This window comes from Periplaneta americana, chromosome 3, assembly GCF_040183065.1.
Source record: "Periplaneta americana isolate PAMFEO1 chromosome 3, P.americana_PAMFEO1_priV1, whole genome shotgun sequence".
Classification (NCBI taxonomy): domain Eukaryota; kingdom Metazoa; phylum Arthropoda; class Insecta; order Blattodea; family Blattidae; genus Periplaneta; species Periplaneta americana.
The window spans coordinates 131163353-131189627 of NC_091119.1; the positions used below are offsets into that span (position 1 = coordinate 131163353).

The window sequence follows — 26275 nt, forward strand, 5'->3', positions numbered from 1 at the left end:
ACGTTTTTCTTTTCCTGTGTTACAAATTATATACCTCTCAGTCCAGGAGTGATCTGTAAATGGTAATGTTTTAGTGAAATTGTTGTGCTTGTTTTATACATTTATGCATGATTGTGGGAATTTGAATTTTTGAAAGTGCAGTTTTTTGTACCACACTACCATGTCAAGCATTGGAAGAACCCTGTTACCTATTAGCAAACACATTTCATTTTAAGTAAGGAGTTCTCTATTTTAGACCTTTTATGTCAGATTCTAAATCTAGAATCTTCACCTAACTAAGTACTTGAATGAGGGTTTCGAATGTATTTTGCGTTTTCAATCTTATTGTTTCTAGTTGAACTGCGATAGATTCGGTATCATGTATCTCTGGCAGATTTAGTATTCTCCCAGGAGATAAAAGATTGGTCATAGGCGATCTGTTGCACACTGGATCCTGTTCTTCTCTCAGCAGGGATAGCTGGGTTGAAACATGACCACCAACAGTCTTTCTGATGATAAACATTTCTTACATGGCAAGATGGAGGATTCTCGATGGAATCCTTTCACGTTTCATTGCATTACCCCGATTTCTGTGTGGAATTTATATTCAAACAAAAAAACTTAAATGATACTGACTACTACCGACCCAGCAGCCATAAATCATTCAAAATTTTCAATACTTTTAATGAATAAAAATATGTTCCATTAAAAATGGAATAACAAATTGTAGGGGTATTAAAAAGGAAAACGAAGTATCTTATTACTGTGCTTAATAGTGTATAATAGTCTATTTACTTCTTTAAATAATATTTTGGAATAATAAACAATGGCTCAGTTTTGTGTATGCGGTATTAGCACTCAAAAGAAAAGGGGTTTCGATAGGAGACTGCCAAAGTAATTGCAGATCGGAATGCAAACATAATATCGACGGGCCAGTTCTCAAGGGAAACAACTCAAAATTTAAACTTTAGAGAAAACTTAAGTTTAAAGCTTCATGTTGCTGTGAAACATCCAATTTGGAAACTTACAACATATATTAAACATGATTTGAATTTGGATTAAGAATCCTCTGATTTTTCTCAGCAACATTAAGCTTCAAAATGCAGGATTCTCTAAACATGAATTTTGAATTGTTTCCCTTTCAAGCTGGGCCGTCGATGTTGTAGGCTATGTCTGTTGTCACTGGCTGTACACTTGGTTAAGAAGCAACGATTTAATAATGTGATATGATTATGTTTACTGTTGTATTAAAAAGGCTAGAGACTTATATGTTGGAATGTTAAATTAATGTTCTTCCTTTCTGTCAACCTAATCTGTTTTATCTTCAAAATTTAAGATCAGGTTCTACGAACTGCGACAAATTCAACAAGTAAATCGGGCGACTGGTGCGAACTGGCTGAATGATACCACTGGATAAATGTTCTATTCACTACCAATACGAATTCAAGTCTCCTGAACTTGTGCACAGAGTCCGTAGATATCCAGAGAATCACAATTCTTTGCGCTGGATATGCCGACAAAAATCAGGTATTTTTTTACACCGCACGGTATTTCTTATATGCATTTGTATAGGGAATGACTGTAACCAAAATCAGACTCAAATATTTTTAATTTTAAGGGCCATGGACACTGGCCTAAAATAAGTTTTACTTTAAATGGTAATATTACTCTGGGATTCCACGGATTCTGCTTCTGCATAGCTGAGAGCGCACTATAGCTTAGAATTTGAACAGTTACTGTACCTTCGTAGTATTCGTCTACATCGTACTGGAAGTGGTAAAGATAAACCTCTAGCTTCACCATCTTCCTCCGCCCCAGCTCCATGACGCTCTCCTCCCACTCGGCGTACTGGCTGCTCGAAGGCTGGCTGGCAGCGTCTACCATCATCGGCTCATCAGTTGTTAGCTTCACCAACTTCCTCCGCCCCAGCACCATGTCGCTATCCTCGAACTCGGCGTACTGGCTGCTCGAAGGCTCGCTGGCACCATCTACCATCATCATCTCATCAGTTGCTAGCTTCACCAACTTCCTCCGCCCCAGCTCCATCACGCTCTCCTCGAACTCGGTGTACTGGCTGCTCGAAGGCTGGCTGGCAGAGTCTACCATCATCGGCTTATCAGTTGTTAGATTCACCAACTTCCACCGCCCCAGCTCCATGTCGCTGTCCTCGAACTCGGCGTACTGGCTGCTCGAAGGCTGGCTGGCAGCGTTTACCATCATCGGCTCATCAGTTGCTAGATTCACCAACTTCCTCCGTCCGAGATCTATGTCGCTCTCCTCGAACTCGGTGTACTGGCTGCTCGAAGGCTGGCTGGCAGCGTCTACCATCATCAGCTTACCAGTTGTTAGATTCACCAACTTCCTCCGCCCCAGCTCCATCACGCTCTCCTCGAACTCGGTGTACTGGCTGCTCGAAGGCTGGCTGGCAGAGTCTACCATCATCGGCTTATCAGTTGTTAGATTCACCAACTTCCATCGCCCCAGCTCCATGTCGCTGTCCTCGAACTCAGCGTACTGGCTGCTCGAAGGCTGGCTGGCAGCGTTTACCATCATCGGCTCATCAGTTGTTAGATTCACCAACTTCCTCCGTCCGAGCTCTATGTCGCTCTCCTCGAACTCGGTGTACTGGCTGCTCGAAGGCTGGCTGGCAGCGTCTACCATCATCGGCTCATCAGTTGTTAGCTTCACCAACTTCCTCCGCCCCAGCTCCATGTCGCTCTCCTCGAACACGGTGTACTCGCTGCTCGAAGGCTGGCTGGCAGCGTCTACCATCATCGCCTTATCAGTTGTTAGATTCACCAACTTCCTCCTCCCCAGCTCCATGTCGCTCTACTCGAACTCGGTGTACTGGCTGCTCGAAGGTTGGCTGGCAGCGTCTACCATCATCGGCTCATCAGTTGTTAGATTCACCAACTTCCTCCGTCCCAGCTCCATGTCGCTCTCCTCGAACTCGGTGTACTGGCTGCTCGAAGGCTGGCTGGCAGCTTCTACCATCATCAACTTATCAGATGTTAGATTCACCAACTTCCTCCGCCCCAGCTCCATGTCGGTCTCCTCCAACTGGGCGTACTGGCTGCTCGAAGGCTGGCTGGCAGCGTCTACCATCATCCGCTCATCAGTTGTTAGATTCACCAACTTCCTCTGTCCCAGCTCCATGTCGCTCTCCTCGAACTCGGTGTACTGGCTGCTCGAAGGCTGGCTGGCAGCGTCTACCATCATCGGCTTATCAGTTGTTAGATTCACCAACTTCCTCCTCCCCAGCTCCATGTCGCTCTCCTCGAACTCGGTGTACTGGATGGTCGAAGGCTTGCTGGCAGCGTCTACCATCATCGGCTTATCAGTTGTTAGATTCACCAACTTCCTCCGTCCCAGCTCCATCTCGCTCTCCTCGAACTCGGTGTACTCGCTGCTCGAAGTCTGGCTGGCAGCGTCTACCATCATCGGCTCATCAGTTGCTAGATTCACCAACTTCCTCCGTCCCACCTCCGTGACGCTCTCCTCCCACTCGGCGTACTGGCTGCTCGAAGTCTGGCTGGCAGCGTCTACCATCATAGGCTCATCAGTTGTTAGCTTCAACAACTTCGTCCGCCTCAGCTCCATGACGCTTTCCTCGAACTCGGGGTACTGCCAGCTCGAAGGCTGGCTGGCAGCGTCTACCATCATCGGCTTCTCAGTTGTTAGGTGATTCCTCTCATTGCTTTTCAAGTTCTCCAACTTACCTGGTGGAGTGTTCATATAACACGCTGCAGTCGATCTTCTTGTCGATCTTCTTGTCAATCTTCTCCATATTCTTGTCAATCTTGTTGTCCATCTTCCTTTGTTCTCTCCGTTGCGTTTCGTCATGACATGTCCTTCCCCAGTATCCCCCACCCGGACATCCGATTGGGGGGATAGTTTACGTCCGGAATTTTTTACCAGGGAAAGACTCATCATGCCATTATTTTTTAGAATTAATCTTCTTGGGATATATATAAATGCGGAAGCTTCCCATTGCTTTCCGCACACCACTCTCTCTTTCGCATCTTTAAAGATCCCAGGGGGCCCCAGCGTGGAGGTGAGGAGAGTGGATTTGACTAATTAGGCCCTCCGGACTTCACCGAAATCCACCGCAAAAGTTAAATATCAGTTCCATCAGGGTTTTTGACCCGATCGGAGACCGGGAAATCCCAATTAGCCTTTGCCCCCCTTATTGAGTCTAAGGCAGCGGATTCCAAAGTGTACTCCGCGGAGCCCAGGGCTCCCCGAATGATTCTCAGGGACTTCGTCTGCGGCAGTTATGAAGATGACAAAAATTTCTGCTTCCATCTAGTCTCTAGCGAGAAAAACGCAAACTACTTCCATCAAGTGAAAACACTTTCTCAGAAAATAGTTTGCGTTTTCTTTTTAGATGGAAGCACCAATAATAATCTACTCGTTATTGGAACCATCTCGATTTTTCTTGCTTGCCAAGTACTCGATGATTCTCGAAATTTATTTATTGTTTTATATACCAAGCAGATAGCATTTGTTAATCGTGATACGTAGAATCTACAATCTATTGACTATTATGTTGCTTCAAATATATATATATACTGCATGTTAATTTAATTGCAGAAGTGTTAGCTGAACTTTGGTTGAAATGAAACTGTGACTTAAGACGGGTTCCGTAATACCTACGAGTCATCAGCTAACAACCAGTGCTCAGTTAAAGAGGGATAACAACAGGTGTAAACTTACTGTAAAAGAACATAATGCAAATTCCTTGAAATTGAGTTCTGTATATGTTGAACATGATCCTGCTTCAGAGTCTACGATGTCTAGTGCAGAGGTACTGAGAGGAATTAAAAAACGAAAGTATTGTGATTCATATTTGGACATGGAATTCCCTGAGTTTGCTGATGGATGTCCACAGTGTGAAATATGTAACAAAGTTATGCCCAATAGTTCTATGTTCCCTGCCAAGTTTAGAGACGGTATTTCGAAACTCATCCTGACTTCACAAATGAAACTGCAGACTAGGTACTTTAAAAGAAAAACTGATGACTCCATGCAGTTCGGACAATATTTTTATCTCGTGTAAAAGACAAATAACAAGAAAGCACTGGAAGCGTCGTGATGACTGGCTCTTGCTGGTAAACCTCTCTCTTGCTTAAACTCTTATGAAACCATTATTAGTGAGGCTATTAGTTTATTAGTTATTATTTTCGCTACTTGGGTGCGCTGCTGGATGCACGGAGTAGTTACTCTTTTCGCTACTTGGTGCGCTGCTAGATGTAATAACGCCTCTAACCGCATATAGATGGCAGCACGATCAATTCTACAACAGCGCCTCTAGTATGTGTTACGGGAAACTCAGTGAGTTTCGCATCCTATTATATATTTATCCATGACCTGGCTTTTAGTATAGATATATAACTACAACGTCTTTGGGACACACTCCACTCTCAAACGCTTAGTAGTTACTGAAATTTAAAAAACGCGGGGTGTGTTTATGATTTTTATAGACGTTGCTAGTGTTCTGTTTATAATAGGCCTATATTGTTACTATCATAGCATGCAAAATGCCAAATTGTGCGGTGAGCGAGTGTCAGAATTATAGCAGGAAAACTAAAGGCTCGAGTGTTATTTATCATACGTTTCCCTCTGATTCAAAGCTGCTAAAGATAACATACCAGCAAAGAAAAAATTGAAATTAAACGCCCAACCATCGCTGAATTTCCCAGTGTGCTATGTGAAAAATAGTGAGATAAACCTGATAAACAGCGCTAGTAGTAAACGTGTAGAAGAATGAATGCATTATTTGCGGACACATCAATGTCGATTACCTAACAAAAAGCAATAGGAAAGATCAAATAAATTCATTTCTAGCATCTTTCAATTTAATACACACAGTAAATTTTCCGACCAGAATACAGGGGGATTCAGCTACTGCAATAGACAACATATTCATCGGAAAAGAAAAAATAGGTATATCTCAAACAACCCCAATAATTAATGGTCTTTCGGATCATGATGCTCATCTCCTAAGTATAAATATTAACACATCATCAAAAAAAAAAAAATAAAAAAAAAATAAAATAAAATAAACAATTAAAGTGAGATTCAGAAATATAAACAGGAATCATTAAATAATTTTGAAATAAATCTTAAAAGTGAAACATGGGAATCAGTATACAGGCAAAGTGATACGAACAGTAAATTCAACGAATTTCATAAAACATTTCTAAATATTTTTGAATCCAGTTTTCCTGTAAAGTATAAACATGCTGTCTTTTCCCTAATCTTTTGTGGATTTTCTCCTAAATATTCATGTCATCCACATAGACAAGCAGCTGATATAATCCGTTCAAATCCAAGCCCTGTCTGTTATCCTGGACTTTCCTAATAGCATTTTCTAGAGCAGTGGTCGCCAGGACTCGCTGAAATGGATTACGGGTAAACAGTGCATGGCAAAATGCACTCTCGTGCAGGAGGAAGCACACTGGTGCTGTAAGAGATTTGCGGGTAAGAGACGCTAGCCCGAGAGTGCAGTGTTCTGATGACCGCTGTTCTAACGAAAAGTTAAAAAGTAAAGATGATAGTGCATTTCCTTGCTTTAACCCGCAGTGAATTGGAAAAGCATCAGATAGAAACTCATCTATATGGACTCTGCTGTACATTTCACTGAGGCATATTTTAATTAATTGAACTAGTTTCTTCAGATTACCAAATTCAATAAAATTATATAAAACTTCTCTCTTAACCGAGTCACATACCTTTTTGAAATCTATGAATCCGAGGCTTATGTCGTGGTTTCGTAACAAGTTGTTTATTTACAGTGGTGGGTTGTTAGTTCATCGCCCAACACCCAAGCTGGAGGACCACCCCTTATCCGTTGTCCGCGACTGCTTATTCAATATATTCACACCTATCATCCATATATGGAGGCTGTCTCCTCTATCCTCAACCTGAGGACGCGCCATGCTGTGGTGATAGGGACCCACCATACCTGGAAGCATTTCAATACTTTAATTAATATTAAATCAGTTTAAGTAATAGGTATTTTGCAACACTGTTACAAGATGCATGTCTCACCTTAAGCCTGAGCACTGTGGGTACAGGTTATAAGGGCAGTCTCCTCGTGACTGCTATCTGTGCTCCGGGGAAGTGTTTCGTCTGTTGACAAGTGCTTCTGAATTCACTGCGATGTAGCAATTTTTATAGAAACAAAATCGATTTCTTACTAAATAAAAAGAAAGGACGCAAATTGGCGAAAGAAGATTCTATTCCTTTTGTCTTAAGGATTTAGTGTGTGAAGTTACTGTTAATGAACACCTTTGTTTTATTTGCTTGCTTAGAGTATAGAACCTGTGTTTTGCCATAGGCATATCACAGGATATTTACAATGTTATACACAGGATATTTACACTATTATACACTTATATTTCGGATGCTATTCTTGAAGAGAACAGTAGATGTTGATGAAACTTGTCACTCTTACTGGGTTTATGTGTGTCCTCACCATCTGGTGCTGATTTTGCTTCGACAGTATTGAAGACCGGTCTGTTGAAAAGTGTGTGCATTCCGTCAGTAAATGTATTGCTGACTGCACAGTTTTCTCGGGGCAGCTGCATAATGGGGACGGTGATTTGTTAATTCTGTGCAAGTATGATTTGAAGCATCCGTGGTTTGTCAAGAATTTGGTGAGGATATAGTTTGGCCTTAGGGATATTAAGAGCCTATGTGTGATGGATGGAATATACTGTTTGGTATGTAGTGCTACCTCTGTGTGTATGTTGTTATATAATGTTAATGTTTATATAATTTTGGATTAGTCGTTTAGAAAGAGGTAGTGGGATGGAGTTATATTGTATGGTATTTCTATATCTGGCTGCAGTTTTGGCCAGATATTCGGCTCTTTCATTGCCCTTAATTCCAGAGTGGCCTTTGATCCAGATCAGTGACATTTCCGTAGTTTTCTTAAGGTCAATCATTTTCTTTCTGATGTACACTGCAATCGGCTGTGTCGTTCTTTTGTTTGCTACTGCATGAAATGCAGCTTGCGAGTCGACGTGGATGTCATATGATGTTTTATCCTTCAGTTGGGATATTATCCAATCAATTGCCATTTTGATTCCAATGAGTTCTTCTTGGAAAACCGTGCATTCGTTTCCTAATCTTTGACTTTCTATGTATATTTCTAACGATTTTTGTACTGCTGCCACTTCTGCTCAGACGTGTTCCTCCGTTTTGGAGCCATCTGTAAATAGCTGTACATTGGTTGAGCTGACTTTGCCACTGAAGTCCACATTTATAATGTTGTTTATTGAACGTATTCCACTGCCACATTCTGTATAATTCTTCTTACCACCATTCACAGAAGAGATGCAGCTCTTTGCTTGTTTCAGTCTCTTGAACTGAAACAACCCAGAACTCACCACGTGGAGGTGGCTGCATGTCGAGTTCCGCCCTGCCCATCCCAACCTCCCTACCATGTGGGCAAGTACATTCCATTGTTCATCCATTGTTATTTTCAATCATTGTTCATGCTCTGTGACATGAATCAATATTTAGGTTTGCATTTCATATCTCTTTTGCTTCAATTTGTAAAAGTCACATTATTAAAATTCTCCAATACAATATAATCAGTCACTGTATGTTTGTGCAACGAAAAATGTGAAGAAATACTTGATGTCATTCTTTTTGTCTCATTTTTTTTCTTTTTTGTAGAACCGTTCATATAAATGTAAATGCGATGGTTAAAGTGTAAGATATGTAACTTTCGGTGCGATGAATAATATTTTTTCACGCGAATTTAATAACTTTTATTTCTTGCTTCTCTATTTTGTGGTTTTCTCTCTTTCTATTTTCTCTCTATCTTTTTATATTTATTGAAGTTTCTCTCTTTCTACTCTTGAAATACTCTACATAAAATTTGAATTGGAAATTGTGAAGAAAATATGGAAACAAACATGTCAATATCCACTTTCAATATTTCTACCCATTTTTTCCATATCAATGATTACGGGGTTGGGCAGATAAAACTGGCCTGCCTCTTCTCATTTGATTTTAAACAAACTTTTTTTCAAAGGAATGGAATAAAATGGATAAATGAATGTGTCCTGTGCTAACCGTCGTAATAAGATGTTGAAAGTGCCCTCCACCAACATCTAGACACTTCTGTGCACGTCTTAACACGTTTATATAAAGACGTGTCAATTTCTCACGGATGATAGTGCAGATGCTATTCCTGATGTTTCCCTTCAGTTCAGTACATGGATTCTGCTCGCTTTCTGTCCGGACACTTCAACTTTCGGCATGAATTCAGGAAATGATGAATACGAGTCCTCGACAGTCCACCACAAAATTGGCTCAACATTTTCGAACGTGTGTTAAAGGCTTTGAAAGTCAAATCATACCGAGTGACAGCAACTGAAGGAGCCCGATAAGAATAAATGTTTAAATTTCTACTGCACATTGTTGAATATGATTACGGATGGTGATTTGGACCCACTGTTGTTTATCATGATTGATGAGGCTTGGTTTCTTCTATCGGGATATGTAAACTCTCAAAGAACAGGTACTGGGCGACAGAAAATTCTAACCTAGTGTACGAGCAACCACTACGCGACCAAAAGATCGGTGTATGGTGCTCTATCACTGCAAAACGCATTATCTGTCCAATATTCTTCGACACTACAGTCAACACGGCTGTAGACTTGACTTTCTTGGATGAATTCTATCCCCAACTAAAGAAGAGGAGCGTAATTACTGCTTCTTTCAACAACATGGAGCAACATCTGACACATCTGAGAGGTCGCTTAAGCGTATTCATCACATGTTCACCGAAAAGCGGATTGTGAGCAAAGGCTTGTGGCCACCGCGGTCACTAGATTTGTCAACATGTAACTTTTATTTAGGGGAGAGGGGGTACTTAAATGGGAAAGTGTATGTCTCAACTACATGGGCTTGGCCAGTGGATAGGGAGAAATGAAGCACGTAGCTAGACACGTATTTGGAAAATGGCAACTGATATCAATCTCGTTATTGTTACTGGACAGGGAAGAATGGGAGAGAGGTCACCGTAACGAATTCCCACGTCGTTGTCTGGTGTGCTTCACGGATGGCTCCAGAACTTACAGCGATGCTGGAGCAGGGATTTATGACGTAAGACCCAGGACTAGAATATCTATTCCCGTTGGTTAATACACTACGGTTTTGCAAGTTGAAGTCTTTATGAAATCAGCTTGCGCTCAGGAAAATCTAAATATATCATGTCAAGGCCTGAATATCTTTATTTGCTCTGATAGACTACACAGGGTGTGCTAAGTACGCACAGAGTCGACTCCAGGCTAACTGAAGAATGCAGAACTAGCCTGGAAACTATATCAAAATATCCCAGGGCACTGTGGAATGTATGACAATAACAAGCTAGCCTATTGGTCAAGTAAGGAACTTCCTTCCAATGCTATGGCCCTGAACCCTGTGTTGGCATCTCTAAGTATATAATCAAATAGGTCCTAAAGAAGAGCCTGATGAAAAGTTTAGAATCTAAACCTGAATCAACTGAACAACTCTTGGCATTGGAAAGGAGAATTTTTAACATGGTTAACTGGAATTTTGACTGGACACTGCCATCTACATATATTGTCACCTAGATATATCGAGCCCTATTGTAGGAAATGTAGGATGGAGACCGAGTTATCATTTGCCATTTTGCTGGATTGCTCGGATCTAAGCCCATCAGGCACCGTTAGCTCGGGAAAGAAACATTGTCTTGTGAGGAAATTAATCCCAGCAGCATAGCAAAGCTGGTAACGCATTGCAGTCTCCTGGGTTGATCTGTAGTGTATGGGGTGCACAAAGGGTCATTTGTGCCCAAGTGTTATAGCAGTAATCTACACCCTTAATTTAGAACAATATTAAGAAGAAGATTATATCCCGTTCAGTTATTGCACACACCATTTCCAATTCCATTTGCTGCTTGTTTTTGAGTAATTTCTTTCCTCGGTATAATTGTCTTGACCATCTGAATTCTGAAGATTTGCCAAAATATATATTTCCCTTAATATGGTGGTGGTTATTACATTTATATAATAAATCACCGTACATATTTTTTCGTCTGCCTAGAGATGTACATTTCTACTGACCATTTTTTTTTACATTTCAAACATGATGTTTTCGTTTCCTTTAAAGTAAGTTTAAGTTATTTAATGTTCTCTAGCATTGTCTTAATACTTTATATTGTCCCTTTTCACATCACCATTGTTCTTATTACTGATCCATTACTCATAATAGTATCAGAAGTTATTTTCAGTCTTTTATATTGAGGTACTGAAGATGTTTCTCCACGCAGTCAGTTCTCACTATTTGCCAATATGAATAAGGCGACTGTGTCTCTTCTTGTCTTACGACTATCTTTCAACCAGAGTTCACTTGCCCTCTATGTTTAGTTACATTTTCGTTGCACATTATTGCAGTTTATTCCAACTTCGGTTTTGTTACACTTTTTATAAAATCTTGCGAGGTTTTCTATTACAGCAGAAGAGTCGTAACTTTCAAGTGCAAACATAAAAATTCGAACGATTCTTCAGTGTTGGATGTTCTAACTTTCTTGAATGATCAAATTTTCAAAAATGAATATTTTGAAGTCTTTTTTTGTTATGCATTACCTCAAATTTCTACATTGTTGTAGCATAAAAGGTTATTGAATATTGCATATAATAGTTAAATGTATTGTCATTTTAGAAATTAAGATTTTATCCTCTCATATTGGTGTAGGAATATCGAAGGAAATTTCCATTGTCGTGGTATAAGTCAAGAAATTAACTGTTTAATATTTCAATGTTGTATATTTTGCGAAGTGTATGTCTCTGTTGGGTACAATTTCAGTTCTGTTTCATATTTTAATTTCTGTTATTTTTTTAGTTGGTTATTTAACGACGCTGTATTAACTATTACATTATTTAGCGTCGATGAGACTGGTGATAGCCAGATGAGGCCGAGGATTCGCCATAGATTACGTAGAATTCGCCTTACCGTTGGGGTAAACCTCGGAATAAACCCAACCAGGTAATCGGCCCAAGCGGGGATCGAACCCGCACCCGAGCGCAACTTCAGACCAGCAGGCAAGCGCTTTAACCGACTGAGCCACGCCGGTGGCTGAATTTTCGTTATTACGTCACACAACAGAATTCTTTTACACGTTTAAAATTGAAAAATTCACTTTACTTTTACTATACATTACAACGCGACTGATTTTATGATATTTATGTATATGTAAGTTCAAAAATCGCGCCGCGCTGAAGAACAACATAGCGCCGGCGACTCCATTGTGACTTTCTATTTCGCTTGTTATGGTTACCGTAGCAACCAACGAGCACAGAATACAATAGAGTAGACACTAGCATCTTAATACCGTTAATTTATGATTACATTATTATTATTATTATTATTATTATTATTATTATTATTATCGTCATAAAGACACGTATTTTTATATATACCGGTATTTAATATACATAGGTCTATACATAATTTTTGTTGTTATAAAATTAGAAGTGAACCTAAAACTACTTCACGCACTTTTTACGTCACGAGCCGCCACTGACTTCCACTGACAGAACTTAGAACAGATGCAGCTCACCTTTGCTGCCACAACTTCAAAATATTTACAATTTTAATAGAGGAAATGTGCAGTGGAATAAAATATCTGTTAAAGATACAATTATTGTTAAGATTCTAATTTATTTTTAAATCAACGAAGTGATTGTGTAAGGACACATTACCGGATTACATGAACTTAAAATTAATATATTGACTAGGAATTATGTGGCAATAAAATTTTCTACAAAATAATACTAAGAGATTAATTATCAAGAAAGTACAGTAATTTAAAGTGTAGCGAAATGAAAATTACAAATATTAATGAATAGAAGTGTGTCGAACTGAGGGTAATTCTAGCTACAGAAATACATCACGAGAAGGCAATAGCAGAATGCAGTTAACTCTCGGTTAGCAATATGCGGTGTTCACAACAATAATTCATATAGTGGAGAACTTCTATAACACTATAATATGCCAAAGTATTTAATGTTACCTGGAAAATGAAATTATGATTTAACAACATTGGAACATTATACTAATTTTATGATGTTATAAAACTATTTTATCTTCTTGTAATTAAGGTGTGATTACGATTACCACTGTAGCTGTAGATTTAATTTTTCTAGACTTTGTCCTAATTAAATTGGTATTTTCAAAATCATACACAGATGTGCACTCATGTTGATCTGATGGATGTGAATAGGGAACTGTGTTTCTGGACAGCAGACAAGAATATATTCAGCTGTTCTAATGTTATGTCAATGCCGATTATATCAGCCTCTTATCATCTGCCCAAGCCATCTAGTATGTTATTTTACTTATTCAGTAAGTTTTAGAAGTATAATGAAATGCCAATTACAATAACAATCAATATTTTGTCTGTACAATATAAAGTTGGTATGGGTAACGTTATGTAACATACAATATTAATACTTAAACTATTAATACAGTAACAATTCAGATTATAAAAACCCAAATAATTTATTTTTTATTAGCGTCCCTCAAACGAATACATGTTTCAGCTGCCTTTCCGGTAACTGTGGTAGTCCGAAATTACATTTGTAAATATTAATCGTGCTTTAATTGTTTCCTTTAATTCTCATCTCCAGAAAAAAAAAATCATCACAAAGACATTTATCAACTTAAGTTACTTTAAATGAATTGCAATCCAAATAACATTCAAGGAAATCTCTGGACGCTATTTTCTTCTCATAATTATGTAAATAATTTATTTTTAACTATATCAGGTTCTCGCAACGCCTCTCCAGTGAGTTCGCTGCGTTGCTCCATGCATGGATAATTTTTTAACTATCGCATATTAACTATATTGCATGATATTGTGTAAATTATAAAATACTACGGTCCTCATGTTGAATAAATAGTTTGTACGTTTTCTGAAACTAATTATAAAAGTAATGGGAAAGTTGACAGATTTTCTTTTCTTTATTCTTCGTAATTAATTTAATTTGAAAAAATGAATTGTATTAACTATATGCTTTTGACGGTTTTATTATACCTAAATATAGTTACTTAACTTTAATTTTGAAAGACCTTTTCTTATAGAATGAAACAGAATTGTACAACTAATTTTAGTTGGTTCTAAATACAGATAGTGCGAACTTGGAAAAAAGCCTAAACTGTGTTTTGCCTTGGTATCATGAATTTCGAAGGTATTTATTTATCTGTTGCTATGTGGAATGGTAACATTAGGAAATTTTCTTTATTTAGTGATGAACAGTTTTTAGAACATGGGAGGGTTTATAGTAGGAAGAAGAAGAATAAAGTGCATAAGATTTTCTGATGATATAGTGTTGTTAGCAGAAGAGAGACGATACTATGCACCTTTCCAAAATCCCTCTTTTTGACAGAAGTCTTCCTTTTCTCTAATGTAAATTTCAGTTGTGTAATTTGAGCGACCTTATCTAAACAAAGAATGTGAAAATTCGATCGTTAAATGTTACTAAAGTGGAACTGAGGAAAAATTGAGGAATAATTAGTTAAGTGTTAAATGTTAAGGGGAATACGAATATAATAAACCAGTAAAAAGGAAAGTAGTAAAGAGAGTTAAAGTAAATTAGAAACTGTAAGTAGAGAATATTGAGTGTTTTATGTACGGTACTACAGAAAGGAAGAATCTGGGAAGTACATTAGAGTGGAATTGAAAATGAATGCAAGTAGACAGAGTGAGCCATAAAAGCTGTACCAATGAAAGAGAAAAGGGGTGAGTGATTTGAAGGAGTAATAGTAAGGAAGTACTTCAAACATTCGAATATTGAAACATTGGCTGAATGCAAGCGTAAATTTCTGAGAAAAGATCAGTGAAAAAATAGGGTAAATAATATAATATTGCATTGTAGATGAAAGAGTGGGATATAGATCATTAGTAAATATTAGTCAGAGATAAAAATATTTGCAGATAAACAGAAAATTAGGGATAATAGAAATGAAAGGTAGCAATGATAGCAGAGGAGGATTAGTTAGATTGTACCCGAGAGTGTTTCTAAACAAAACTAATGTAGACAAGTATTGCATTGTTATCAGAAATAGGATAGAAGGAAGACAAAGGAGGACTACTACTACAGTAATACTAATACTACTACCACTACCGTTACTGCTACCACTGCCATACTGCTACTGTTGCTGCTGCTACTGCTACTGCTACTGCTACTACACAATGAAACAACTTAGGAGCCATAATCAGAGAGTTCCCCCTTTTCAATTTTCAAAAAAAATAATAAATTTTTTTTTTAATTATAAGTTTTATTAAAACAATACATTTTCCTATACTCATCTGAAAGTTTAAGTGTGCTGTGATTTCCGAGAAAGTTCACACAGCTACCCACCAACTGTATATTTAATAATATATTTTTTTAATTTCCACTTTCGAGTAGTGACTCTCATCTCCGTCTCCTTACGGAATTGATATTCTCACAGAATCAATTATACTGGCTTAAATATTTAATAGTTTAATTCACTTATGCAACGGAATTTCTTTATGAGGTCCACATAAACCGATACACATCCACCTCCACCCATACACACATATGCGCAAACTGTCAGTGATCTGCATAGACTATTTCCAATATATGTAAATCTTGTTCTTAAGGGGAGGTGGTTGTATAATTGAAATTTCTTCCTATTTGATGGTCATTTTTCATTTCTTTGCATGTTGCTGCAACAACTAAAATTTGAGATTGCTAAAATAAGAGGGGGGGGCAGAAATTTGTGGGGGAAGGGGGAAGTACCAGGGCACTATAGTTCACCACATCGAATATAAATCAGCCATTTTTAAGATAAATTCAAAACTTCTTTGTCATTTTACTCCTAAAACCACATTCTTTAACATAGTTATGGCATAACTTTGATAATCGTTTTCAAAATGTTAAACTAAAGAGTACATTATCTTAGAAAGCATTTTGAAATATTCAGATAGTCAATATAATATGATATAATATAATATAATGTTGTTTTATTAATTCAGTCTAATTGAAATATCACAAATATAAAAAGTCAATGACACTTACCCATGTAAGTGATCATTGTGTACTATACAAATATAAAACATTAAAATTAAGCAAACGTTTTTGCCCTTCGTGCATCATCAGGCTATTTTTTACATACAATATCTTGTACATTTTGTGTCATATTGTGGAGCGAATGATTAATCACAACCTTTAATAATGAAAATAATAACTATTTAAAATTGACTTATGGAAATTAGCAATCTAAAATTAATGTACAGGTATGAAAATTTAATACATAAAATTGTGGCTGCACTGCTGTGTTGTGTTTAAATTATAACATCATAAAACTGTGAACATGATAAAAACATTTCATTCCTCTTTAAACTTCATAATTTCATATCGCGTCACATCAGTCGGCAAGATCATTGTCACTAAGTCAACCGCATTTCATCGTAAGTACGTTCATACAATTATTATATTCATTTACACCAAGTATTCTGATATTAAATTTCATTACAGATATAACCCAGCCTCAAATCTTCTTAATGTAAATGTCAACATAGATAACCTGTGCAGTGCACACGTTCTTAAATGTGAGTATTTTCGACAACAATTTAATAAATTTTAACATCGCGTCATATAGGATTCTCTACATAATAACTAATATATTTCAGATTGATTTCACCATAACAAGTAATGAACCATTGAGACAAGACTAGCAGCAAAACATCCAATTAATGTGCACCAGAGCTTTAAAAATTTTGTTATAGCATAAATCCGCATTCTTTTTTATATAATATATATTTCTCACATATCAAAATGTACAGTATTTTGTAGCAAAGTATTTTTTTTTTAATTCAATGATTTTCCACCATATTAAAGCCATCCTCTATCCTTAACATCCCATGTAGCATTTGCAATGAATTTTCCTATTCCTTTTCTTTTTGTATTAAAGTCTTATTTTCTTATTGCTTGCCTATTTTTATTTAGTTAACATTAAGCAGGAATCTGAATGTTTATATTTTCGTTGCATATTATTAAAGTGTAGTATACGTATCTAGAATATGATATTATGTTTTGTTGTATTTCGTTATGTGACTATTTTCTAAATTTTGAAGGAAGATTTCTGCTATAAGGGGTCGCTCATGGCAGAAATTCAAAACCAACATATAAAGTCAATAAGTTCAAAAGCTTACATCCTAATCTAAAATTTACGTACGAAGAACAATACAGGTCAATTAACTTTCTTGATTTAACCCTCAAATAAAACGAGCTAAGTCCATATACAATATTTCGAAAACCCACAACTACGGTATATAACATACCATATATCAAACCACCCTCACTCATATAAAATCAGCAAACTTATCTTATTGACAGGTTAATAAACACACCAATAAACAAACAATCTTACAAAAAAGAATATAATTACATATCGATGACCCAGAACCAGACTGTTCCAAGTCCATTTTACTTCTCCTTTTCAGGAGAGCTATTTTAAGCTCCTGACATTCAAAGCTTCATGAAAAAAATTGAAAAAGCTTCATAGCAACCTTATGGAGAGGAATATTTACAGTTTTGTTCGACTCATATATGCTGACAAGAACTGGAACACAATGAAACACAGATTTATTTCTTATAAAAAGTTGGACTTAAAATAGTCTTGTTCTCAGCCATCAATATTACAATTAGTAATAGAATACGGCTTCAACAAAAAAAATGATACAAAACTGTATACAAAAACGCCTTAGAACACAAAAAAATAAAACACACACTACTCTGCAACCCATAGAATCTAAAGAGACAAAAAATACACATGGGCATCCATGACATATATAGGAAAAATAAACAATCAATTACACTAGCCTGCGAATTTCAACTTTGTGTTTGTTGCCTGAAGTAAATAATGTGATGTTACTGTACATAATGTCGATGTGCAGAATTCGAATTTTCAATCCGTTTACTTCTATCACGTCACGTTTGTTTGCAAAATCACTTTAAATGTATTGTATAATTACGTGAATTTCATCACAGACTTTTTCATGGTTGTTCATATATGTCACCAGGGGCCGCTTTCGAAGGGGGGCTGCGGAGCTGCAGCACCCCCAGACATTTGTGGCTCATGGTTCGTTTTATGTTGTGAAATACATTTATTATACAGTCTCTATTTAGCGGCTCGAATTTGTTTTTTTTTTTTTTTTTTAATTTCGCTCTCATTGACATGCACGCAATCTTTAGTGAAGTCACTTCCTCCCCTTGTGCTTCCAGAGAGAAACCAGAGACAAGGACGGATTGGTGAAGCCACTTCCTCCCCTGGAGCTGCCAGTCTCGTCTCGGATGCTTTGCGCGTTACTTTTACCCCTCCCCCTGCTACCCCTCGCCGTGAATCCAGAGTTTCCAGGCGCTGCAAAATTTGCAGCAGTTTGAGAGTAGCGCGCAGTTTTAAATACATTTTCTTCAATGTTGTGAGTATAACAAGTGCGACAATGTTTAATTCTGTACAATATTTACAGTCTATTCAGTTCAGTACCTTAACAATTCAGGAGAAATGTTCGATAAAGACAAACTAAAAACGGAACTCACTGTGTTGTATCAGAGACAAGAATTCAGAAATATCAGTGACACAATAAAGCTCTTGCAGTTTCTTCTGAGAACTTGCAAGCCTCATTTTCAGAAGTTGTAGAACTACTACGCATAGCTGTCACCATACCAATGACAACTTCCGAACCAGAACGTTGCTTTTCGTGTTTGGAAAGAGTAAAATCCTATCTCAGAAATACGATGAGAGAAGAGAGACTGACCGCATTAGCTATGTTTTCCATTGTAATGACTATGTTAAACGAAATATCGGATTTTAATAAGATGATGATTAAAAAGTTTGCAACCTACAAGACAAGGCGCATGGAACTAATCTTTAAATAAGATAAGTTGCATGGTTTATTTTTGTATGCAGCCCCCCTGAATTCAATACCCACGAGCCGCCACTGTATGTCACTAGAGTGTTTTTGCTTTGTTTTAGTCTTGTTTACTTCACTATTGCATGTATAAATTAGCACAATGCATCACACAAAAAATTACACCACTCCTTCTTAGTTCTGTCTTCAAGTATTTCACGCTTTAACATCCAACAATAATGAGGATGCATTCTGGTGCTCCATCGTCCCTGGCATCTCCTTTCGAACTCCTGCAGATCCTTGTGAAATCGTTCACCTTGCTCTTCACTCAAAAATCCTAGATTTTCGGGGAAATAATCTAGGTGAGAAAACAGAAAATGAATTTTGATACTCATGTTACAACCAAGTTCCCTGTATGATTCAAGCATGTTAGCCATATTGTTTCGGTAATTAGGTCCCTTGTTGTTACAAAGAAATTTTAAAACAAATTCACAGAAAGATATCCATGCTGCTTTCCCCTTTTCATCCACAGTGTTTTTAAGTGCTGCATCAGACATCCGTTTTCTTTTGTCAGGACCATTAAATTTATATCTTCTTTTAATTTGCTTCAGAGAGTAGTGGAAATTTCTCACATATGTACTTGAAACAGTCTCTTTCCTTATTTAAAGCTACGTTCTGCAGCACCCGACTGTGGTAGATAGTCACTGTCACTCGTCACAATTTCCCTCACCTCTACATCAGACTCAGATGAAAACTATTCAAGATTTTCTAGTCGCACAGTGAATGGAACACCAGGCCCATGGGGTGCAGGTAAAATGGATGACTGAATAACTGGATACACTATTTGCTTTTTATTTTTAGAATCGTACCCCTTCACATCACACGAACAGAAGTAGCAGTCATTACTATGGTTCGACTGCTCTCTCCAAACCATAGGTACTCCAAAACATAGCAACAGTCTTCTGCCGTTGATCCAATGATGAAGTTCTTCAATCAATACTCTATATACTTTGTGTGGTGCCCAAGCTTTACTTTGAACTCCAAGTTTGATTCCAAAATGAGCAAGATATGACTTTTTCACAAAATCTGTAAAATTACACCTCTGCTTAGGCAATGTGTACATTTTATATAAGTTATATAACAAAATGGTCTGGATTATTTATACATTCTCGATGCGACATGGTAAATACTTTCTTACTGAACTAAAAACTCTCAACTTTCTACTACAGAATAAAGCTTCAAAAACTGATTTCGTTTCGCTTCCAGATGAAACACAGACTATTGAAATATGAGAGGAACTAGAAGAGTTGAGTTGAGTCTCTCACCAAGATAGGGCTGACATTTCTATCTCCCACAAATAAAAATAATGGCAAGGCTGCACGTTATTTCACCCTAACATCCTTATACGCTTGCACCCTCTATCTGCTAAGAAACATCTGTTATCCTTGACTTTCAATATAAACATCTTAAAAATATGTTGAATACATTTGGTTTTCATATCTTAACATACTAAAACTACAGTTGTTAAAGTATTATAGTTTAAATAATAACGCTATATATTGTCATAATACATTATAAGAAAATTGAAAAAAAAAAAAAAAATGGTACGTCATAGGAACTTTCTGGCTTCGAATTTGACTTCAGCATGCTAACAAATACTCTAAAAACATTCAAACTTTGGAGGCAGAAATTTCATCACAGACTAGTGTTATCAGCCTTTTAAAAATAAAAAAAGCAAATGTTACACATAAGACGAATAATACATTAAACAGCATTATAACAAGTAAATTGGGAGAAAGAAATGAACACTTGCAAAGTGGCATATAAAAGCTTAATGTGGAACAAACAAAATGGAATTCAAGGAACATACTCAGATTTTATCAATAATCGGAACAAATCAAAATTTGCTGCTTACTTGATCGACTCAGGCCATGAACTGAAGAACATAAATAATACGTTACAGATCCTAAAAATAGTTATTTACTTACTTATGGCTTTTAAGGAACCCGGAGATTCACTGCCATCCTCACATACTCCTGATATCAGTCCCTATCCCACGCAAGATTAATCCAGTGTCTACCATCATATCCCACCTCCCTCCAATCCACTTTAATATCATTCTCCCACCTACATCTCAATCCCACCAAAGGACTTTCTCCATCCGGTGCGGCGTCCCAACTAACACTCTGTATGAGTTTCTGGATTCGCCCATACATGCTACATGACCTGCCCATCTCAAAAGTCTGGATTTTATGTTAATTGTGTCAGATGAATATAATTAGAAATATAGTTGACAACAATTAATTAATTAATAAAGCTGAAGAATACTTTACTGTCAGAAATCAAATTCAGAATATTCAATTTCTCAACGAACAGATTCCAAACCCTCAAAATCCACTTTATCGTTTATAATTTAAAACTACTCACCGATCAATAATGCCCGATAAATGACCGGACACCCCTTCCACCTCTCCCCCAACCCAACTTCCTTTAAGTTCCACATAGTCAGTAGAGCAGTTGTAAGCAAAAAATTTATTAACAAAATTCCATCTAAAGTAATTTTCAAAACTTCGTACACTATACAATTGAAGGGTATATGGAAAGAACAAAGTTTTGAGAAAATGACTTTTTAAGTTTAAAACGCTGCCTTTTATTTAAATTAATACTTGGAAAAGATATTTCAAAATATAAATGTTGCACCGGTACCTGCTCTGAACTTATGAATAAAAAATTTGACTTTAAACAAGTTTTTGTTGCTTAATTTTTCAACATTGCACGTTAATATAACTTTTTACAATGATTTAAAAATCAAAGTCCTGAGAAATAAGGAAAGAATAATCGAAGTCCTATATTTCAATTAACCTGTAATGATTCACCATGTTATTAACATAATATTTTTAGCTCCACTTTCACAATTGTTGAATTAATCATCATAATCACAATAGTTGAAATAATCATAATCACAATAGTTGATTTAATCACCATAATCGCAATAATTGAATTAAACATCATCATCGCAATAGTCGAATTAATATCATAATCCCAATAGTTGAATTAATATCATAATCGCAATAGTCGAATTAATCATCATAATTACAATAATTGAATTAATAATCATAAACACAACAGCTGAATTAATCATCATAATCACAACAGTTGAATTAATCATCATAATTACAATAATTTAATTAATCATCCTAATCACAACAGTTGAATTAGTCATCATAATTACAGTAGTTGAATTAATCATCATAATCACAACAGTTGAATTGATCATCGTAATCGCAATAGTTGAATTAATCATCATAATCGCAATAGTTGAATTAATCATCATAATCGCAATAGTTGAATTAATCATCATAATCACAATAGTTGAATTAATCACTATAATCGCAATAGCGGAATTAATCAAAATTACAATAGTTGAATTACTCATCATAATCGTAATAGTTGAATTAATCATCATAATCGCAATAATTGAATTAATATCATAATAACAATAGTTTAATTAATCATCATAATCATAATAGTTGATCCAATGATCACAGTCCCAACAGTTGAACTAATCATCATAATCACAGTAGTTGAATTAATCATCAAAGTTGCAATAGTTGAATTAATCATCATAATTACAATAATTGAATTATTCATCATAATCACAACAGTTGAATTAATCATCATAATCACAACAGTTGAATTAATCATCATAATTAAAATAGTTTAATTAATCATCCTAATCACAACAGTTGAATTAGTCATCATAATTACAGTAGTTGAATTAATCATCATAATCAGAACAGTTGAATTGATCATCGTAAACGCAATAGTTGAATTAATCATCATAATCACAAAAGTTGAATTAATCATCATATTCACAACAACTGAATTAATCATAATTACATTAGTAGAATTAATCATCATAATCGCAATAGTTGAATTAACCATCATAATCACAATAGTTGACTTAATCATCATAATCACAATAGTTGAATTCATTATCATAATCGCCATAGTTGAATTAATATCATAACAACAATAGTTGAATTAATCATCATAATCAAAATAGTTGATCCAAACATCACTGTCCCAATAGTTGAACTAATCATCAAAATCACAGTAGCTGAATTAATCATCACAGTCGCAATAGTTGAATTAATCATCATAATCGCAATAGTTGAATTAATCATCATAATCGCAATAGTTGAATTAATATCATAATAACAATAGTTGACTTAATCATCATAATCACAATAGTTGAATTAATCATCACAGTCGCAATAGTTGAACTAATCATCAAAATCACAGTAGTTGAATTAATCATCACAGTCGCAATAGTTGAATTAATTATCATAATCGCAATAGTTGAATTAATCATCATAATCACAATAGTTGAATTAATTATCATAATCGCAATAGTTGAATTACTCATAAATACAATAGTTGAATTTATCATTATAATCGCAATAGTTGAATTAATTATCATAATCGCAATAGTTGAAATAATATCATAGTCACAATATTTTCATTTTGGAGATGCCGATAAGCTCACTGTATTATAATATCAATAGACACTGCGGAACAATTTCACATTATAATAGAATTTAACTCAGGAAGACCCCTCCTCAACGAACAAATAGCCAATACAAATAACCCACTTTTTAACTTGTTTAAATTATTCCCGTCGAAACAAACACACACAACAACCACACAGGTCCCACCAATACCCCCTCCACTTCCCACTCCAGATGACGTAGGCCTACATTAAGAAAATATTGTAATTGAGCCCGCCATTCTAGTCTCAGCCATGCACCACATAGGAACACTCCAACATCAGCTAAAATTGTAAGTATTTTCCATACAACATTTTTACGCGATAAATTCCTACTTAATAAAAAACAAAATCGTCTTAATTCAATCTATTAATATAAAGTAAATTGTTGCAGACACGCATGGCCATACTAGACAGCGGACTCAACAGAAAATAGCTTGTATTATATACGTCTAAGTACTCAATAACAGCATCCACGATTCACAGTAGTCAACTTGAACAACATCAAAAACTCCAACATACTATACTATGGAAAATCAGTGAAAGTACGTCAAAAAGACAGTTTTTACCAAGAACAGTAAAAACAACCCAATTTTAACGATATAACAGGCCAACACAGCCAACCATATATGTGATAAAAGTGATATAGTGTATACAGTGTTTTACAGTGTTTTTATAGTGTATATATTTTACTTGTTTATATTTATGTGTCATAATGGTTTTAACATAATTTTCTATTGTCCTATATGGGTTTTCAAAAGATAGAATTTAACAGAATCATAACAACCAACCACACACTGCTTATAGTAATTTTAGCAAAATTAAGAAATCATGAAAGGTCATACACAAGTGAACAAACCACAACATAATTAAGAAGCTATGTCTTCACAACACACAATGACATAGACCCCATATCTGAAGATGACACACACCGAGTGTCGAAAACGTTAATATAAATCCAAATATTAAGATAAGCACAAGTGGAAAACAAAAATTGATATTATAATCACAATAGTTGAATTAATAATCACAGTCGCAATAGTTGAGTTCATCATCATATTCGCAATAGTTCAATTAATATCATAATCACAATAGTTGAATTAATCATCACAGGCGCAACAGTTAAATTAATCATCATAATCGCAATAGTTGAATTAATCACCATAATCGCAAGAGTTGAATTAATCATCATAATCACAATAGTTGAATTAATCATCATAATCGCAGAAGTTGAATTAATCATAATTATAATTCTTGAAATACTCATCATAATCGCAATAGTTGAATTAATCATCACAGTCGCAACAGTTAAATTAATCATCATAATCGCAATAGTTGAATTAATCATCATAATCACAATAGTTGAATTAAACATCATAATCGCAGAAGTTGAATTAATCATAATTACAATAGTTGAATTACTCATCATAATCGAAGTAGTTGAATTAATCATCATAATCGCAATAGTTGAATTAATATCATTATATCAATAGTTGGGTTAATCATCATAATCACAATAGTTGAAATAATCATCACAGTCGCAACAGTTGAACTAATCATCATAATCACAGTAGTTGAATTAATCATCACAGTTGCGATAGTTGAATTAATTATCATAATCACAATAATTGAATTATTCATCATAATACAACAACAGTTGAATTAATCATCATAATCACAACAGTTGAATTAATAATCATAATTACAGTAGTTTAATTAATCATCCTAATAACAACCGTTGAATTAGTCATCATAATTACAGTAGTTGAATTAATCATCATAATCAGAACAGTTGCAATGATCATCGTAATCGCAATATTTGAATTAATCATCATAATCGCAATAGTTGAATTAATCATCATAATAGCAATAGTTGAATTAATCATAATTACATTACTTGAATTAATCATCATAATCGCAATAGTTGAATTAATCATCATAATCACAATAGTTGAATTATTCATCACAGTCGCAATAGTTGAACTCATCATCAAAATCAGAGTAGTTGAATTAATCATCACAGTCGCAATAGTTGAATTAATCATCATAATCCCAATAGTTGAATTAATACCATAATGACAATAGTTGCATTAATCATCACAGTCGCAATAGTTGAGTTAATCATAATAATCGCAATAGTTGAACTATTCATCATAATCACAATAGTTGGTTTAATCATCACAGTAGCAATAGTTGAATTAATCATCACAATCTCAACAGTTCAATTAATCATCATAATTACAATAGTTGAATTAATCATCATAGAAACAACAGTTGAATTAATCATCATAATCGCAATAGTTGAATTAATCATCATAATCACAATAGTTGAATTCATCATTACAGTCGCAATAGTTGAATTAATCATCGTAATTGCAATAGTTGAATTAATCATAATCGCAATAGTTGAATTAATACCATATTACAATAGTTGAATTAATCATCATAATCGCAATAGTTGAATTAATCATCACAGTCGCCATATTTGAATTAATAATCATAATCGCAATAGTTGAATTAATAATCGTAATTTCAATAGTTGAATTAATCAACATAATCGCAATAGTTTAAGTAATTATAGTCGCAATAGTTGAATTAATCATCATAATCACAATAGTTGAATTCATCATTACAGTCGCAATAGTTGAATTAATCATCGTAATTGCAATAGTTGAATTAATCATAATCGCAATAGTTGAATTAATACCATAATTACAATAGTTGAATTAATCATCATAATCGCAATAGTTGAATTAATCATCACAGTCGCCATATTTGAATTAATAATCATAACCGCAATAGTTGAATTAATAATCGTAATTGCA

General features: G+C 35.5%; 1 protein-coding gene across 5 annotated transcripts in view; it reads left to right on the forward strand.

Annotated features, from left to right (window-relative positions):
- The window catches only part of LOC138696528 (uncharacterized), an 83286-nt gene that overhangs the window by 23291 nt on the left and 33720 nt on the right, over positions 1–26275 (forward strand). For 3 of the 5 annotated variants that reach the window (XR_011331405.1, XR_011331406.1, XM_069821616.1), the window contains exon 4: positions 18276–18472. Coding sequence is in view for 2 of the 5 variants with exons in the window: in XM_069821616.1 (XP_069677717.1) it covers positions 18276–18434 (159 nt within the window). In the remaining 3 variants the exon portion in view is untranslated. Of the gene's footprint in view, positions 1–16526; positions 16601–18275; positions 21840–26275 lie in introns of those variants that run through there. The other 2 variants (XR_011331407.1, XM_069821615.1) reach the window with 2 other exon arrangements.